At 49.9% G+C, this 20,021-nt stretch overlaps 1 protein-coding gene across 1 annotated transcript in view; it reads left to right on the top strand.

The window, feature by feature from the left end:
- Positions 1–20,021, top strand: part of NMNAT2 (nicotinamide nucleotide adenylyltransferase 2) — a 186,493-nt gene that overhangs the window by 143,165 nt on the left and 23,307 nt on the right. The window contains exons 3-9 of the mRNA XM_054693401.1: positions 3,808–3,896; positions 5,602–5,669; positions 8,829–8,907; positions 11,935–12,061; positions 12,962–13,042; positions 14,036–14,080; positions 19,226–19,302. Coding sequence (XP_054549376.1) covers positions 3,808–3,896; positions 5,602–5,669; positions 8,829–8,907; positions 11,935–12,061; positions 12,962–13,042; positions 14,036–14,080; positions 19,226–19,302 — 566 coding nt within the window. The remainder of the gene's footprint in view (positions 1–3,807; positions 3,897–5,601; positions 5,670–8,828; positions 8,908–11,934; positions 12,062–12,961; positions 13,043–14,035; positions 14,081–19,225; positions 19,303–20,021) is intronic.

Genomic DNA, 20,021 nt, shown 5'->3' with positions numbered 1-20,021 from the left:
GTTGTTGTTTTTTAAAGATTTATTTATTTATTTATTTATTTATTTATTTATTTATACACTCACTGGGCACAGGCAGAAGTGCGGGAGGGAAAGACAATTCACCAGAGCCAGAGCGGGGAACAGAGCAGGCAGAGTGACAAAATACACTGTGAACTGGAGCTGCAGAGGCTGCGGGCAGCCTCGCAGCCCAGCGCTCAACCACAGAGCCACCAGGGGAGGCCCTTACATTTATTTTGTTAGCGCATGACCAAGGGGTACCCAGGGACCCCAAACTATTAAGGGGGTGCACACTCTAAAAGGGATTCTGCGGGCCTCCTTGTATAAATAAATAAATAAATAAATAAATCTTTAAAAAAAAATAAAAAATAAAATAAAAGGGATTCTGCTATCTGCATGCCCAAAGACACAGGAAGCAGACTCAGTGCAAAGGGTTTCTAGGATTATTGTGGGGGGTGGAAAGGAGAGAGAGTGAGAAAGGATTTCAAATAACAAATTCCCAATAAAACTCCAAAATTACCCCTCTTCTCATGGGCAAATGGCCAGGTAAACATGGTTAGCCTGAAGTGGGCTGCTGAGGCCTGAAAGCTTGCCACAAGTCTAAAGTAACTTCTGAAAGGGAACCACAAGAAAGGAGTCAGGAAGGTCCCAGATTGCTGGGACAGAGGTAAAGACTAGAAATTTAAAATGTACCACATAATCCAACATGAACTCAAGATAATGTTCCTATTGTCTCTACCAAGGACCAGAAGCAGCCTCCCCACATATCTCTCACCCACATGTCTCTTCCAAGTACCACTTCCAAGTGTCTCTACATGTTTCTCCTCCATGTGTTTCCTCCAATTTTTCTTCTAAGTCCCCCTCTATTTATACATCCACCTTGTTCCTACTCAGCTACCCCCATTCAGGAAGTTCTGTTCATGGATCACTGGGACTTGTAATCCAAGGTACATGCAAATAAGTGGAGGTGGGGGAAATGGTGCTGTTAGGGGGAAAGGATGTCCTGAGCTAATTCCATACAGGCTTTGTGGACTCCACCCCCACTCCAGACCAAAGCCAACGACAGTGGGAACTCCAAATCCCATCACCACCAAAGGGAAGGTGGCTGGGACCTGAGGGTGGGGTTAAGCAGCCAGGTGTGGTATAAAACCAGACATGTGGGCCTTGGTGGGTCCCCTTTTGGCTCTCTGCCAGCTCGCGGCTATCGGCCAGCTCTCTGCCAGCTTTCAGAGTGCCATTGGGTTTCCAGGTCGGCGGATCGGGTAGGACACATTTAAGATTTTATTTCCCTATTTTCTCCCTGAGTTGTACATTTCCTCATTTCCCCTTCCCTTGATAATAAACCTTTTATTAACCTTTTCTGCGTGCATGCAGTGGAGTATTAATAAGTCCCTTCTAAGCGCACGGGTGAGGACCCACAACCAGGCAACCCATTGTATATCGGGGCTGCTCTGTAACAGTGCCAGTTCAGTGTGCTTCTCTGCTCATCCCTCCTCTGTGGAGATGAGTTCTATCTCAAAAATACATGGAGGAGGGCCTCCCTGGTGGTGCAAGGGATTAAGCACAGCACTATGAAGCAATCCGCAGCCTCTGCAGCACGAGTTCGATCCCTGGCCGGCCAGAGAGAAACCCACATGGCACAGCAGACCTCTCCTGTCTGGCCCACTGCTCCCCTCAGCAGTGTATTCCAGTCAGTCTGTTCCCCGCTCCGCCTGTTCTGTTCCCCGCTCTGTCTCTGGTGAATCCTCTCAATCCCTGCATCTCTGACCTGTACCCCAGCTCTTGTATGCATGAATAAATAAATTTAAAAAAAAAAGACATGGAGGAAACTTAATTGTGTGTTGCCATTAGAGGAAGCCAGTCTGAAGAGGCTACATGGTGTATGATTCTATATGGTAGTTGGGGGAAAATAAAGCTATAGAAACAGTAAAAAGAACAACCATCATGGAACAGATAGAAATGAGGAGGTGGAGCTCTGTGGATTTTGAGGGTGGAGAAAATATCCTCTATGAAATTGTAATGAATATATATCATTAAGCATTTGTCAAAACCTATAGAACTCTACAACACGAAGAGTGAATCTTCATGTAAACTATGGCTTGTAGTTAATAGCAGTGTGTCAGTATTTGGTTACAACAAGTATAACCAAATGTACTACACTAATGCAAGTTATTAATACTAACAAAGCCTTGTGACCTGAGATAAGCAGCCTGGGGGCCTTTGTAATGACCTTTTGCTCAGTTCCTGGTATGCAACTTAGTTCCTGGTATGAATCTTGCTTCATGTCAGATGTTAACCATGAGGAAGTGGGGTTGGGGGAAGGGGACAGGTTCTATGACTACTGACCCTTTACTCACTCCTTGGTATGCCATACAACTCACTTCTTGGTATGTAGCCATGCCATGTCTGGCCAGGTACAGCTGCCAATGCAAACCCACCCAGAACCTTGTAGAAATTAAAAGTGTATATAAGCCCCTGGGCTCAGCCTCAGGACGTGAATCTGCTGAGTCAGCACCGGTGCAATGAAACTTGCTTCTTGTTAGCCCTGGTATCCAAGTTTCCTTTGAGCCATAAAACACTAAGGGAAATAGCATTGGGCATGGCATAGAGAAGGAGTTGGGGACTGAGTAAATGGACCTCTGTACTCTCTGCTCAATTGTTCTGTAAATCTAAACCTGTGTTTCTTAATTTTTTTTTCAAGAATTGGGGTACAGGCCAGAGGTGGGTGTGGGGGGGGTGGTGGTGAGAGGATTCACCAGAGACAGAATGGAGAAAACAGAACAGGAAGACTAACTGAAATACACTGCTGAGGGGAGCAGCAGGCGAGTCAGAAGAGGTCTGCTGCACCATCTGGGTAACTCCCTGGCCAGGGATCGAACTCGTGCTGCAGTGGCTGTGGATAGCTTCATAAGTTGCATCTTAACCCCTTGTACCACCAAGGAGACCCTGCTTCTTAATTTTTAAATTAAATCTATCAATGATTTTTTAAACCCCAAGAAATTTCACATTGAAAATAAGAATGTCAAATGTGATAAGAATTATTTTTATGTTTTAAGAGAGCAGCAGCAAGGTAACTTGGAAACTTGCTTGTAAACCGCACAGCCATCTTTGCAAACAAGCTTCCTCCCCCTTTACTCTAAATCCCTGACATAGAAGCCATGCCACTTTCCCTCAGGAATAAATGCATAGGCTCCATAGGATTTGTATAAGGAACCCCCTTGGAAGTAAGAGAAAACCCACATTTTCATTCCCTTCCTCGTTTGCTGCATTTCTCCGTGAAAGTGAAATTGGGCTTATCTGGCTGAAATTTTCTCAACTACCTATAATGACAGTGGCTTTCTGGTTTGATTGCTAATTCTCCCTAATCATCTAGAAGACCTTTTTAATTTGTTTTGGTGCTTTTACTCCAGTAACTATGAGGCAATCAGCACACCTTTCATATTATAAGGAGGTTTTTTAAAAAATTATCCCCCCACTTTGGAATTTCTACAAGTGATAATAGGGGCAAATTCCAATCTAAGAGCTCTAATGGCTTTAGTGAGGTGCTTGTTTTAAATGCTTCTAAACAGATGGGCTTGTTCTGTAGAGGAAATTTAAAACTAGATAATTCCTCTTGAGTTCTAAATCCTTTTGCTTTGGGGCTGAAATTTGGGTCCACAGCCTGTTGAGTCAGCAGTGTTTGCTTTGAAAGTTGGCACTTCTATTTAAATGGCAAAAAAGATCCTTACAGATCTGAACATATGAATTTCAGTTATCACCGTTATCCGCCCCTTTCCTCTTTATAATATGCACTTTTCTTCTCTTGATTAGAAAGAGCCAGGGATTATCTGCACAAAACTGGGAGGTTTATTGTGATTGGCGGCATTGTCTCTCCTGTCCACGACTCCTATGGAAAGCAGGTGGGTCCTCCTTTGCTTCTCTCTTCCTTCACTCTGAAGTCCTCCAACCGGAAACCTCCCCCCTGCCATTTCTATTTTTTTATTTTTTATTTTATTTTTTATTTTTATTTTTTTTTTTTAGAGTCATGTTTATTTATTTATTTGTTTGTTTGTTTGTTTGTTTTGTTTACACATGCACTGGGTACAGTCAGAAGCACGGGAGGGTGAGAGAATTCACCAGAGCCAGAGCGGGGAGCAGAGCAGGCAGAAGGACCGAAGTACACTGCTGAGGGGAGCAGCGGGCGGCAGGAGAGGTCTGCGCGCCATGTGGGACCCTCCTCTGGTGGCCGGGGAGCAGCCAGGGATTGAACCAGCGCTGCAGAGGCCACGGGCAGGTTCGCAACCCAGCGCTCAACCGCTGCGCCACCCGGGAGGCCCCCCTCCCTGCCATTTCTGCTGTTAACTGGAAATAAAGCCTCAATGACAGTCAGACAAAGAATTTATTAGATAATCAAAGTGAGGATTCAAACCCAGGAGACAGTTGGACAGGTTGTACTCTGGGGGAACTGTTCCAATCAACACATTTGAATTTAGTTTACAAAGGTAAGAACAGTGAGTCATTGACATTAAGACTGTAATTATCCTTGACAGGAGAGTCTTCTAGTTCTAAGTTGTCCTGACCTGAAGATATTCTGATGCTAGAGGAAAGCAATGCAGGATTTAATCTCTTCCTCTCTAAAGAATGTACAGTAGAGATGCAAAGGCTGGGTACCCATTGTTCAATCATTTTTTTATCTGACTCCTTGGTCATCAGTGGGTGTGAAAAGGCTGGCATGAGTGCAGGCAGCAGATTCCTGTGCAGGCTATAGGGTGGAGTCTGTTCATGCTTTACATCTATGAAGATGCTTTGCTCTGTTGCATGCTAGTTCTGGGATGGGTAGGGAGATCCCAGAAAATTTGGCAGTATGTTCACACTGCTAGGATTCCTAGGAACTCAAAATGCCCGCTAGCAGCATCCCACATCTGGTCTCTGGCCCACATTCAGACCTGAGTGTCGATGTGAGAGCAGAAGCTGGAAGGAGCAACTGCCCACTGGGTGAGGTGAGATTGATAGTGCCAGGCCCAATGAGAACTCATTAAAAGAGGAGAAGGCACTCCTGCTGGGGGCCAGATGTGACTCACCACAGATGCCAGCTTGGTGGCTGGCTGTGTGCTGGACAATTCTTCCCTGGGATTTTAAAAGAAAAAGGCTTTGAAAGTTACCGCTTTGATATATTATTCATATTATAAGACCGCTTATAATGATTTAAAATTCATTCCTTGGCCCCTTGCTCACTGCCTCATATCCCAAAAGCTCTCCAAGTCATTCTGTTCTGCCTGCGGATAACTTGGTAGGCCCTCAGAGAAGTCACCTCACCAGCCAGATTGAGCCAATGTTTGCCAAGCTAGTCTGGTCTCTGTGCTGGGCACCCTGGGGGCTCTGTCAGTGAAGGTTCCTCTGTGGACCCTGGTGGGGTTATGTACTCCACACCTATCCTTCATTTTTTTCTTTCCACTCTGTCATTCTTTGCCTGTTTTGTGTGGCAGATGGGTAAGTAAAAGGGGTCACACACTCCTTGCCACCTTTGAAAAATGGTTGCACTCTTATAATGGGCTGGCCTGAGAGGGTGTCTTAGGGATGCGGGGAGCAGAGGGAGCCTCTGGTGATTGCTCTGTTGCTTTGCAGGGCCTTGTGTCAAGCCGGCACCGTCTCATCATGTGTCAGCTGGCCGTCCAGAATTCCGATTGGATCAGGTAGGGCCTACCTGATGATGCCAGAGGTGCCATCTCTGGGGCTCACTGAGAGTGGGTGGAGAAACAAGAGTCCAAGAATAAAATTAGAATCAATTCTCTTAACCACATAATCCATGATCTTCTAGGGAAAATGGGTCCAGGAGGGGAAGCACTGGGCAGGAGGCTTGGATATGATTCTGGAGCAATTCCCTCATTCACTGGAACCTGGGGGCAGGGCAAAGGGTTTAGATATGGGGGGAACCATGGCAGGGGACTGGAATATGGGAGGGAGATCTTAGCTCTGTGCAGGCAATAATTTCATTGACTTTCAGGACTGGCCCAACCAATCATTTTATTTTTTTAAAGATTTATTTATTTATGCATACAAGAACTGGGGTACAGGCCAGAGGTGCAGGGGGTGAGAGGACTTACCAGAGACAGAGTGGGGAACAGAGCAGGCAGACTGACTGAAACACTGCTGAGAAGAGCAGCTGGCGAGATAGGAGAGGTCTGCTGTGCCATGTGGGTAGCTCCTTGGCTGGCCGGGGATCAAACTCGTGCTGCAGAGACTGCAGACAGCTTCACAGTGCTGTGCCCCTTGCGCCACTAAGGAGGCCCCAATCATTTTATTTTTTGCCTAAGCTATGGGGCCCATGAAACAAAGGAAGAGCTTTCAGTGTTTCATTTGACACCTTCGGGAATATTCTGGGACCTTCCAAAACCGCCACTGGGTTTGGGGTGAGGCATGACCAGAAAACCAGAAATGCTTCTCCATTCTCATTACCTCCCAGGACATGTTCCCTGACCTTGGCTGTCACCCCCAAGTCAGGCCCCCTAGGGCCTCACTCTGACCATAAGGTGGAGGTGCAGGTGATAAGTGCACTCTTATCTTTCCCTAATTGCAGTCCCTGCTCAGTCTCCTCTCTAAGATGGCAGACACTGTTATCTGCTGAGCCTGCAGTGTAATTAAAGCAGACTTCCACTAATTATGCTAATTATGCTCCCCAAAGTTCCTACAGCTATAATTTACATGAGAAGATGACGTTTTTTTAAAAAATAATGGCACACCGCTTACACTGAGCCCCCTCCTCTCAAGTGTGGAAAAATAAGCAGGGGTGTCCATGGTAGGAGGGAAATGATGGGAAGCTGACCTCACAAGGAGGGATGCAGAGGCTAAGCTGAGAGAGGGGCGGGTGGAAATGAAAGCAGTGGAGAGAAGCGCAATCATAATTAAGAGTGATCCTTGCCATTTGTGTTCAGCAATTTGTGGGAGAAGCACATGCTCTTTATAGACTTTCTCATTTCCCAAGAGGGAGGTTCATTAGAGTGACAGCTGCCTTTTCTCAGGTAAGAAGCAGGCGTGGAGAAATCCAGAGGCTGGACCACATCTGTCCACACCTGTGGTTAAGTCAGGACCAGAAACCAAGTCTCTTAACCACATAATTCATGATCTCCTAGGGAAAATGGGGCCCCGGCGAAAGCACTGGGCAGAAGGCTTGGCCATGATTCTGAAACAATTCCCTCTTTTACCCAACACATCCTATGGGATATTTACTGCCTACCCCATGCTGCTCTAGGCATTTGGAAAATCAGTATTCTGAGAAATGAGATCACCAGGGAAGCCAGAGCTAGCTCCAGGCATGGGCCCTGGCCATGCCCTGCCCCTTGAGAGGCGAGAACCTGTTTAGTGAAGTCAAGTGTCTGTTCCGGATCTGGGAGGAGTTAGGTTCTGGGTGAGGTGATTCTTTGAGGGGTTTCAGTAAGTAAGAGCTCTTTTCCCGGCACCTTCAGGGGGATGGGTGGATGGGAGGGAGGCAGGGAATGTTCAATGGCTAAGAAATGTTTGAAAAGCATTCCAATTTAGCAGCTCATTAAATTGGCAATTAAACCCAAGTGCTACATTTATCTGGGGCTGGATAGCAGCTCATTTCACATGCCTCTGTGCTGGAAGGGTGGACCTCTTTGGCCAACTGAAGATCCACCCAAACTTTGGGTCTTTCAGGCTGACTGCTGCATGCCCCTCCATGCCCACAAGACACACTGCTGCCCAGGGAGACAGAGAGGACAGGTTCCTCAGTTCAGATGACTGTGGTTGCCACTAGATGAGGGCCTGGCTCATTTAATCCTTATCACAACCCTATAAAGTCCAGGAGAAATTCTCATTTTCCTGGTAATGTTATAGGGCGAGTCCTGCAGACCTAGTGCGCTTTATGGTGACCAACGCAAGAAAAATTACTTTGGGCTGGTCAACCACGGGTGAAGCTTGGAAACCACGTTGGGAGCCAGCTGTTATAGGGCAGCCCGGATATTGAACGGGTTGCCTGGCTGTGGGTCCTCACCCGCGTCCTTAAAAGGGACTTATTAATACTCCACTACGGGCACACACAAAAGGTTAATAAAAGGTTTATTTACAAGGGAAAAGGAAATAAGGAAATGTACAACTCAGGGAGAAAATAGGGAAATAAAGTCTTTAATGCGTCCTACCCGATCCGACGACCTGGAAACCCAAAGACACTCTCAGAGCTGGCCGGACGCTATGAGCTGGTGGAGAGCCAAAATGGGGGACCCCTCCAAAGCCCATGTGTCTGGCTTTATACCAACTTGGCTGCTTAACCCCACCCTCAGGTCCCAGCCACCTTCCCTTTGGTGGTGATGGGATTTGGAGTTCCCAGTGTCTTTGGCTTTGGCCTGGGGTGGGGGTGGAGTCCACAAAGCCTGTATGGAATCAGCTTTAGGACATCCTTTCCCCCTAACAGTAAGAGTTAGAGTAAGAGTGAAACACTGTAGTAAATCCTTTACCTATGAAACTCATTGAGTCCTTCTAATAGCTCCACAGGGGAGTTACTATTGTTGTTCCATTTAACAGAGGGGGAAGTGAGCATGGAAAGATCCCATAAATTTCTCAAAGCCACGCAGATGAGCTTTGCTGTGCTGGGATTAAACCCGGGCAGACTAGCTCAGTATCCAGTGCATGGATCTATGTCACACTCCTCTCATTTTACAGAGGGGGAAACTGAGGCCCAGGAAGGTGTTTCTAGCCCACATTTTATCTGATGCAAGACCTAAGCATGCAATATGACCTGCTCTCCTAGGTTTCCTGAGCTGTGGTTTTTGGAAAGTACCAATAACGAAAGATTGTGAGAATGGAAACCATGTCAAACCCCTTTCCTATTTTGTCAGGGTGGATCCCTGGGAGTGCTACCAGGACACCTGGCAGACGACCTGCAGTGTGCTGGAACACCATCGGGACCTCATGAAGGTGAGCGGGGCCTCGACCAAGGGATGGGTGGACCGCAGAGGCCAGGCAGCCCCTAGGCAGGTGCAGCTGCTGACCACCGGGGGTCTGTCTCCTGCTCCTCCGCTGCGGGGAGATCAGCACGAAGGAGGGCAGTGAATTAGGAGCCAGGGCAGCACAGGAGGCTGCTTCCCACCTCCACCCCTTAACTTGGCCTCCCAGTTGGGGCATTGCTGCTGGACTTGAGGCAGCTGTATATTCTGACAAGTTCAAGGTGGGATTAAGGAGACCACAGGCAACAGGAAAGTGAGGAGATGAGATGGGGCAAAGAAATGCAGGAGAAGAGAGGAGCACTGGGAAGGGGTACCTGCAGCTGGGTCCACCTGCCTGTCTGTTTTGGGACCCACCAGTCTCCTTATGCCAGCATAGGGTGCTGGGGCTGACACAGTTCATTTGCCAGCTGTCGCACCATCATTCCCTCTCACAGGAAGATGTGCTCTGAACCCTAGTCTACCAGTGGGTAGAAGGAGGCACAGAGCTCACATATCTGGGGACACACAGTGACTGCTTAGTGAACACAGATGGGTCCCTGGGGCTTGCAGCCAGGTGGCAGGAGCTGAAGTGCTGGCTGCCAGGTTAGAATGGCTTCCACACCAGCCAGCTGTACTGGCCTGAGTAGGCAGAAAGCATCCATCGCAGATCAATAACAAACCATTAACAGGATTGAAAGCAGAGCCATCGATGGCAGCAAGCCTGGCCAGCCAGGACAAGATACAATCAGGCATGCTCACCTCCCTTGACCCTGGAGCAGAGCCTCCTCAGCCCCAAACAACACTCACAATGGCATCGTTCTGACCAGAAGGAGCCTCATCCCATCAGAATCTTCTTTCTGGGGAGCGGTCTGCTGCCCCTAGCCACCCCAAAAGCCACCAACAGCCCAGCTGTGTTTTCTTTTAATAGACATGGCGCTCTAGGGATGGCACTGAGAGCCAAGAACAGAGAAGTAAGAGAGGGTGGGTAGTTGCTTCATCAATTAATTCCTTCCCCTCCAGCCCCCTCTCTTCCCTATGGAATCAAAGAAACTCCATCTCACTTCCCTCCACTTTGAGAACCCTTCACACACATCCTAAGTCTTCTGAGGTCCCCTTGCAAGGACTTTGGCGAAGAGTGGCACTGACCTCTTGTCTGAACTGGCCTCCAGCAACAGCAGTAATAAAAAACACTCCATCTTATTGTATAAGTTTGCATCAGTCAGGGTGGCCTAAAATATGCTGCTGTAACAATCATCCCTGAAACCTGTGGTTTCACACAAATTTGCTTCTCACAATACATATCTGCTTGGAGTCTCCCGGGGGCCATGCACCTTCTAGTCACAGAGGATTCTTAGGCTCTATGAGGAAGAGGAGAAATCAGGGGCTCTGCAGGCACACCTGAAATCTGGTGAGAGCAGCTTGGTTATTGTTTTGCTGTCTAGATCCTGGGGCTTCCGGAACCCCTCCGTCTGTTACTCATGCCCGCAGGCATGATGGTGGACCAGTGGAGGGTCCACCAGGAGCCTTGTCACTGTTGCAGTGTCAAGCACAAGCCAGCAGAGAATGTGGGTCAGGGGCAGCCCCCGCCTCATCAGGAGCATGGAGCTACTTCCTAAGAACTCCTGGCAGGTATTGTGGGCCTAGAGAGCAGATGTGTCAGAGAGATAGACACATGGCTTGATAAGGTCACTCAGATTTTGTTTGGAAGTGCTTCTGAGGTAATGGAGGCCTGGCCAGGTAGAGGGGGCATGCGGCCCACCCTTTCCTTCTTCTCTGACCTAAGTCAAATGGAGCTAACAAGGTATGCAGCGAGGGAAGAAACTCTTTGTCACCAGACCACTTATTAAATGAGAACATGGTGGAGAATTGTTTCTTTTCCCAGATGGGGCTGGTGCCGCTGACTTCCTCCTCCCAGGAACATCCCAGAATCCACAGGTTACCCGACAAGACCCATGCCTGTCCTTCCAGGGCTCAGAGTCTTTTTGTGCTGCTGGCTTGTCATGGGGCCTGGGGAAAAGGTGCTCGAGGAGGGACATCCCAGTCCTGGGACTCTGGGCTCCTCTGGCAGCGGGACTCAGGAATCCAGAAAATTGGTGGCCAGGGCTGGAGCTTTCAAGACAGAAACTCGAATAAGCCAGGGCCCTTATGAATGCCTTTCTCTGTTACCCCATACGACTCTCCCTTTCACGGCAGGCAAGAGGGGTTGCTTCTGGGTCAGCTGTGAAGAAAGCTGCGTTATCAGCTCTGTTTTCGGCCGCACTAGGGAGAAGCAGCAGGTCAGATAACACAGGACAATGGATTATACACACAGCATTTCTGCTTGGCTCTGGAATGTGTATTCACACTGGCAAGCAGGCAGGAGTGCCCAGAGCCTGCCCCCTTCCTGCCACACAGACACATCCTGCTCTGCCTGGCACAGCTCCCTAAGAGCCTGACGCTGTCACCGCCAGCCCTGGCGTGGGGACGCAGTGGGTGATGATGGTGCCTGCTGTTTCCATGACCTTTCCTGAGCTTACACAGCTCATTTGCGGACACGACCTTATTTGAGTCCCGTGAAGTCAGCAGGGAGGGCAGGTATGCATGTAAGTAGAAGGTTACAACAACGTTGCTGCCAGCTCCCCCCACGTCCCAGGTACTCTCCTGACTCGGCATATGCTCGCTGGTGGAATTCTACCACAACCCGGAAAGGCAGCTGTGCATGTCTTGAACTGAGAAGTCAATTAACTGTCCCAGGTCACACAGCCGGGAAGGGGGGCAGAGCTAGGACTTGCATCCAGGTCTGTGCCACACGTGGGTGTGTGGGTGGGGGGTCCCTTGCTTCTCCTTTGGGTTGTCCTCCCTCTGGACCAGCTGTTGTGGCCACGTGGTACAGCCACCCCAGGGAAGCCACCTCAGGGCTCTCCCTCAGTTCAGGGGCCACACTGGGAGAGACAAGCAGATGAGCATTGGGGATCACTGGAAACACTTTTCATAAGTCACTTGGCCAGGGGCACTGACTCTGCATTTCTCCCTTCCCCAGAGGGTGACTGGCTGTATCCTCTCGAATGTCAACACACCCTCCATGACGCCTGTGATCGGGCAGCCCCAGAATGAGACCCCCCAGCCCATTTACCAGAACAGCAACGTGCCTGTGAAGCCCACTGCAGGTGAGGGAACCCTGGGGTATGGCTGTAGCCCTCAAACTTCAGGATCACCTGGAGGGCTGGTCAGCACCCACATTACTGGCGCCACTCAGAATCTGATACAGAAGGTCGGGGAGGGGAAGGAGAATTTGAATTTTTCAGACGATGTTGACACTGGGTTTGAGGCCATTCTCTTATCAGGCTACATACACAAAAAGAACCAGAATTTCATAGTTTGGTACAACTGCATTTAGGGGCTTAGAAACATTTTCTGGATTAGAGCCAGAGAGATAATTGAAAACCAGATCTCTCGCAGGCAAAGTACGATGTCTGATTATTCTAAAGACCATCTAATGAGAAGGAATGCCTTAGCCTGGCAGAAGTTATTCCAAGTGAGTTCCTTGGCACAGGCAAGTCTCCTTGGATTTGGGTGTTAGTGTTCAGTGACGGGAGTGCTGAGGAAATGCTCGTGAGATTGAAAAATGAAAAATCAAACAGCACCTCTGCTCTTGCAGCATAGAATATGGTTCCGTTTTTATTATGCAGGCATGTCTGCATAATGCACATTTTTAAAATGGAAGAAAATAAATGATATACTAATAATATATTGTTGGAGGTTATTTCTAGGGGTGGGATAATGGGTGCTTTTTATTTTCCTCTTTATGTATTTTCCAGTTTTTTGATAGGGTAATAAGAGAGTCCAGTCTGTGGCTCAGCACGCTTGTGCCTTGGCCTGTGAGTGAGAAGGACTGTTTGCTGTCGAATTCTGTTCTCTCTCTCCACCCTCTTTCTGCTCCCACCGCCCAACTGTGCCCCTCCAGTGCCACCCCATTGTTTACAGCAGCCCAGATGTCTGGCTGCCAGGAGTGTAAGTTACGTGTGGTTCTCTCCCTCCTTCCCTGGCTGCCTTGCTCTCTCCTGTAGCCAAGATCCTCGGGAAGGTGGGGGAAAGCCTCAGCAGGATCTGCTGCGTCCGCCCACCTGTGGAGCGCTTCACCTTTGTGGGTAAGGGAGCACGACCTTGTTTCCTAGTCCTGTCTTCGTTCCTCCTTCCTTCCTTCATTTCCACAGGCAGCCCCTAGCTGTGCTGTGGGCTCATCACTGACAGTAATCACTGAGAGCTATGGAGCAAGAATGTCAGGGGAGCCCTGATGGGCTGCCTGGGAGACCTCACGGGTCATCTCTCCCTGAGGCTGTGCTCATCCTACCCCACCCCCAAAAGGTCTACCAGCCCAAGAGTCCTTAGGTGGTCCAGAACCTTCCCTTGGGCTCCCCAGCTGTGGGAACAGTAGTTCCCCTAAGACGCTAGAACATACCTCTTCCCCAGACTGTTGCCCAAGAACTCAGCTTGGAAGAGCATATCAGTCCCCGAGGTGCTTTCTCCTGATACCCTTAAATTCAGTGCTGCAGAAGAGCTGAAGGCTTAGACCGGCTTCCTGTTGTTCCTGTCAAGGAACTCAGAGGGGTGGTGGAGAATAAGGGAGGCAGGCGACCAAGATGGCATTGTGTGGTTTCACACACGCCGCCCCCCAATGCTGACATTGCACACTTGCGAGCATGTCCAAAGACTCCGACTTCACACTTGCTCAGTGTAGCTTGTTCTTTGAACCAAGTCACCTGTAAGGAGAGAGGATCAGCTCCTTGTGGCCCTAAAATCTGTCTGCCTGGGTTTTGAGGCTGTGGCTGTGTGGCCGGCTCCCTACCACACAGAGAGAAACAGAAGGCGCTCAGCATGGGTGTGCATGTGATTGTCACTGCTCCCTGCGAGGCTGTCTGATTCCGAATGTCCCAGAAATGTGATGTCCTGCCCCTGGAGCGTGAGGATTTGCTCCTCTCCATTTTAGGCTGGAGTGCACTCGCCATTCATCCTACACAGATGCCCCTGTGCAGGGAGGCAAGCACCCCCGTACTTCCTGCTCCCCCCTCCCACCCCATCCCTTGTGTGGGGTGCTAGGAAATCAATTTCCTAATGCTCTGTACCCCTTCTCTGGTCCCCAGATGAGAATGCCAACCTGGGCACAGTGATGCGGTACGAGGAGATCGGTAAGTGGAGCTGGGAGCATGGGGACGTTTGCAGCCAGCTGCCTCCACCATGAGCAACGAGGTGGGGGGAGAGGTCTGAAAACCTTGGGCGTCATGTTTGCATCAGGGTATACTCTCAAGAGAATGATTGTTCCTAAATGATCTTATCTTAGTTATCGCCTCTTAAACATCTGACTGAAACTGACCAGGTTCCCAGGAGGCAGGACTAGATCAATTGACAATTTTGCGTTGGTGAGTCTCCTCTCCCTCATCCAAAGACATGGGAGTTGAGCCTCTGTGCTGGCCGGAGACCCTTCTTTTGCCTACAACCCTGTGCTCGAGGCAGAGAGCTTCCCTGCCTTCCTTCAGAGGATACCATGCTTGAAGGAAGAGTAAAAGGGGAGCTAAGAGCTACCTCCACACACCCTCTCTCCACCCCCAGTACAGCTTCCTGCAGAGGCTGGGGCACCTGCTCTCTGGCCCACAGGCCGGAGCAGATGGAGAAAATCACAAAAAGCTGTCAGGTAGAAGGGCTGACCCTCCAGTGGAAGTGAAAGTTCTGTGCACCAATGGGAAGCAAACAAGAAAAATGAAATCTTCCCAAGGTTCCAGAGTGGGTAAGAGACACAAGTGTGTGAAGCTGAGGAAAAAGCAGGGAAAGGCCAGACTAGACCTGGAGTCAGCACAGTTACCAGGCTCAAGGAGAGGCAGTGACAATGTAACAGGGTGGTCCCCAGGAAAGGGGGAGGTTCCCTGCCCCACCCAAGGAAGGGTGGAGCTGAGCAGGAAGAGGAGAAGCAGCAGAAGAGACTGAGGAAGGAAGCAGGATGGAGCAAGGAGACCTGGAGGAGGCGCATGGAGCCTAGAGACACGTGAAGAAACTGCGCTTGTCTTTTGGTCGTGGACTGGGTGACACAGATGTGGGTGAGACCCGTGGGGAGGTGACAATGGCAGTTTTTATCTTGATGTTGATTTTGCTCTTTTCCTTCCGGGCTTGTCTGGTTATTTCTGACCCTTTTCTGTGGGTCCCCACTGGAAGGTGCTTTAGACTTGTGGCAGGCTTTGGGGCCTTGCTCTGGGCCAGTCCCATTTGGATGGACTTTTACCCACGAGGGGACGGGTAACTTTGGGTGCTTCATTTAGAAACTAGACTCTTTGCCTTACCTGTATTGTTTCCTAGTTTTATTAAAGTTCCTTCCCATTAAAGTCTTATATGTTTTGTGTTGATGCGGCGGATGGCAGAACCCATTTAGAATAGGCAGGTTTGCGGGGTTTGGGCTGACCCTTTCCCTGTCCTATAACAGATTTGGCGTCCAACGTGATTTAGGACAGAGCCATCCGTGGTTAGTCAGCCCCATGGGGAAATTGGGCTTCCCTATGGCACTGGCTACCATAAGCGCAAATGTGATTTTGGTTTCTCCAGTGTGTTTGGTCACTAGAATGAGGGACAGCCTGGTGTCCAGCTGGCAGGCTCCATCTGAACTCCCAAGTGCAAAGCCATCTCTGTCCAGGCTGGAGGTCAGGCCTCCTGCTGTGATCTGGGGAGGTGCTGGCTGCATCTGAGCACCAGGTTCTTCTAAAGACCCAGCAGATGTGGTATCATTTCAAGGGGTTTCTTGGCATTTGGTCTGCACAGATCTACACCTGAACTGATTTACTAGAACCATTTGTAAAATTTTCAGGAATTTTGAAGCCCGTTGTTAAATGCAGCAACTACTAACATTTAAGTGATGCCGAGTAACGATTAAATAAATTGCATCACAAAGATCACAAGTACTCAAAACTCTGTTATAGGGCAGCCCCGATGTAAAATAAAACGGGTTGCCTGGCTGTGGGTCCTCACCCGCGCGCTTAAAAGGGACTTATTAATACTCCACTACAGGCACACACAAAAGGTTAATAAAAGGTTTATTTACAAGGGAAAAGGAAATAAGGAAAATGTACAACTCAGGGAGAAAATAGGGAAATAAAGTCTTTAATGCGTCCTACCTGATCCACCAACCTGGAAACCCAAAGTCACTCTCAGAGCTGGGTGGACGCTGCGAGCTGGCTGAGAGCCAAAATGGGGGATCCCTCCAAAGCCCACGTGTCTGCCTTTATACCAACTTGGCTGCTTAACCCCACCCTCAGGTCCCAGCCACCTTCCCTTTGGTGGTGATGGGATTTGGAGTTCCCAGTGTCTTTGGCTTTGGCCTGGGGTGGGGGTGGAGTCCACAAAGCCTGTATGGAATTAGCTCTAGGACATCCTTTTCCCCCTAACAATTCCACACTTCCTAATTAACCTACTGTATCTGAATATCCTTTATTTGCCAGCACATGACTGAGGGCCACAAGAAGGGGCACCAGATTTTTTTGGTAGCTCCCCTGAAGGAGGCAGGAGCTTTAGGTCCAGGTTTCTCAGCACCGAACCCCCAAAGCCAGCTTGGGGAAGGGAGTTCTGCAGACTACGCCCCTGTGCTCTGCATCAGCCAGGAGCCACCTTCCCTGGAGTTTCCTTCACCACACAGCTCTGAGCAGACTTTGAGCTGCATTCCTATGCAGATTTCTCTCTTCCTGCTTCCAGGAAGAATTTATTGTGGCCAAGCTTCCGCTGTGCCCTTGTTTACCTCCCCAGCACTCAGAGCCAGGTATTAGGGAGATCCCCCTCCTACAGCGCAGCAACCCCAAGATGAATGTTTGCACGCTGCTCATACCCAGCGTGGAAGGCTGATGGCCACAGCTGGCAGGATGGCTTCCTGGTCTCGGTGGTCATCTGCTGTGGGGTGCAGGGGCGCTGAAGGGGCTCCAGGACCTGGATTCTCACAGCTGGGGTTTCCGCGAGGGGAATGTGGCTCCCTGCCGTGGCTGAAGAGGGCAGGGGTGGAGTGAATGCCCCAATCGGGCACCTCCAGTGGTGGTGGGAGGAGCTGTGTGCCGCCAGACTTCTGTGTTGTGAGGCCCCTTGGCACGCTTCAGGAGAAGGAAAACCCACCTTCTTCTACCTTAGCATCTATGGCTCCGTTGCCACGTTCTTAACCAGCTGGCTGCTCCGCTGGGGGCCTGCTCGAGTCCAAAGGCTCGCGCGCTGCAGCGGCGCCCTCGTCTCTCCCACCACAGCGGAGAAATCACTGCTGCCCTCCAGTGGCCACGCGCGGGATCCCGCGCTCTGCCTCATCCGTGACCCCTTGTCAGTGACAGATACATCTGTCCTGGTTCTGCAAGAAAAGGTGGGGACCCCAATCTTCAACTTGCTTTAGCTTAATAAAATAATAATCCCACATAATACTTGAGCGGGAAAGTTAGTCTTTGGCATGAGGATAGAAAAGAGATTCTTTTTCCTGGCTGTGGAACGGGGCCTCTCCGGGATGGCAGTAATCTCCTTTGGGAAGGGATAATTCTGTGCCGTGGGGACTGTCCAAAGCTTTGTAGGATGCTGGGCAGCATTTTTAACCCCTAAACCCTAGATGCCAGTAGCACTCCCCGCCTTCTAGACTTGACAACCAGAAACGTCTCTGGTCAGCGCCAAAATCTGGAGACAAGGTCACCCCAATTGAGAATCAGCAATGCAGAGAAAGCTGAACCAGGGCCACCTCACTGGACTTTCAGTCAAGCAGAGTCTCACCCTTTAAACAGAGAGCTCACCTGGAACTCCGGCTCTCTTCAGCCAAGCCAAGGCTTACTGTGGAGGGAGGGAGGCACATTGCCCAGGACAGGCACTTCCCAGAGCTGGAAGAGGTGGCCTGCAGCCCCATCCCACACTGCCCCAACAGCTTGTGTGCATGACCTTTGTGGTCAGCTTGTCGCTGAGCACCTACTGTGTGCAGGTCATTCTGCCATAACCTGGGGATATAAAGATAGATCAGATCACACACTGATGATTGAGGTACCATGTGACATGGAGGAGAGTGGGGACAGAGGCGGCAGGCACATTTAAGAGTTAAGATCTCACTGCTCCCTGGAGCTCCCCGCGGGTGGCCTGGCCAGACACAGAACAATGAGATGCTGGTACTGTCGTCAGCCTGGCAGCCTTTCACTGAGCCATCTGGAGACTCCGGTATCAGGGACAAGCTCAGCATCTGAAAGTGCTTGTCAGGCCCTGAGCTGGCTGTGGGGTCTGAGGCAGCAGAGCTGTGCCCATCTCTCAGCCTCCGGGCCTGGTGGGGAGGGTGGGCAGGGGCCACAGGAAGGCTCAGAGCAGGCCGACTCACAGCTTCAAAGAAGATGCTCACAATCCTGGCTTCTTTTTTTTTTTTTTTTAAGATTTATTTATTTATACAAGAACTGGGGTACAGGCCAGAGGTGCTGGAGGGTGAGAGGATTCACCAGAGAGAGAGAGAGCGGGGAGCAGAACAGGCAGACAGACCAAAAGCACTGCTGAGGGGAGCAGCGGGCGAGAGCTGTGCCTTCTTGATGGGGCCCGGGTGCCTGGGACCCAAACACACCAGCCTGAGTCACCTGGGGCAGAGGCCTTTCCCAAGGGGCCTCCAAGAATCCCAGGGTTCTTTTTTCCCTTTTGCTCAGACTTAACAAGTAAGTCAGTTTGCTGCTGCTTTACACAATGATGGTGATGATGGGCCTCACTGGACTACTTGAGTGGGCTTAATGAGGGAAGAAAAACAACTGAGGGGAAGTGTGGCTGAGAGTTGGGAAGGGGAGCGCAGCTTTGTTTCCAAGCCCTTTGCTGAGATGGTGGCCATGGAAAGAGAGGACATTCGGTGACCCCAGCTACCACATGTGCGCACACGGTGTTCCCCATGTCCCCCCATCATGTGAGATCTCGTGATGGGAGATAAACTCCAAAAAAGGCCCTAGAGCAGAAAAGCCAAACTGTTGACACTGAGTTTGATGTGGAGCGAGAGAGGCAGTTAGACCTTGGCTGGCTCAGTCTTTCTTGAGGTGACCAACAATCCTGATTTAGCACAGAAGTCCCTGGAAGTCCCTCAGTACCAGGCAAACCAAGACTGTCCTGAATGACTAATTCCTCCCTAAAAGGACAAGAGTGGTCAGTATAGGAGCCTGCGGGAGGGGGAGGGCAAGAGTGGGGAGCCAGGATTTCTGCTCGCCCTAGTTGCAGTGGTGCCTGAAGTGGACTGTGGAGCGGGAAGGTGGGGAGTGTTTGTGTGGATAAGCAGAAAAGCTGCATCCCAAGTATCCACTTATTCCCTGTGCAAACTTTGTTCCCCTCAGAGCTGCGAATCCTGCTTCTGTGTGGCAGTGACCTGCTGGAGTCCTTCTGCATCCCAGGGCTGTGGAACGAGGCCGATGTGAGTAGCAAGGTCACAGCTGGATGGGGGAGCGCCAGGAGGGTGCATGAGAGGTTTGCCTCTGTGCCTCCCTCTCCGCCCCACCCACAGCCTTCCTCCCCAAAGCGCGCCTCCCACCCACCTTGAATTCCCAGGAAGGCAATCCACTTCCATCACTAGGGAAGTGAATTTTCACCTACCCCAGGCCTTCTCTCCTACTTCATTTTTATTCTCATCCCTGCTCCTGAAAAGTCCCTGGGAAAGAAGCCATCTGAGTCATAGAGTACCTTCTGCAAGTTGTGCTTGGGTGTGTGGATGCTGAGGGACTTAGGTGGGGGAGGAGGGATTTAAAAAAGTCTTTGTCCTTTTGAGCCTACTGTATGTTTTGTTTCTCTTTGATTCCCTTTGAAGAGGTAGTAAATACCACCCTAGAATGCCCTCAACAGGAGTAAAGGGGTCAAGAAGGGAGAAGTTAATGGCAAAAGGTCAGGAGGATCTTTCTGGCAATTGGCTTGGGATGGAAGAGAGCAGGAAGTTAAATTTCTACTATTTGGACTCTCAGTTGACATCTTATGTCACAGATCTGATTGTGATCAGCTTATTCTTATTATTCACCTTCTTACATCCCTGCCTTCCTATTCTTTCATTGTCCATTCCCCTGGTAGCCCAAACTAATACTATCCCATGCTAGCTGGATTCATCGGGCAGCAATTTCAGACCTGGTGCTTTTTTATTAACTT

Source organism: Talpa occidentalis, unplaced genomic scaffold (genome assembly GCF_014898055.3).
Source record: "Talpa occidentalis isolate TD23 unplaced genomic scaffold, MPIMG_talOcc4v2.1 talOcc4.12, whole genome shotgun sequence".
NCBI classification, from domain to species: Eukaryota; Metazoa; Chordata; class Mammalia; order Eulipotyphla; family Talpidae; genus Talpa; species Talpa occidentalis.
This window is presented reverse-complemented; position numbering and strand designations above follow the sequence as displayed.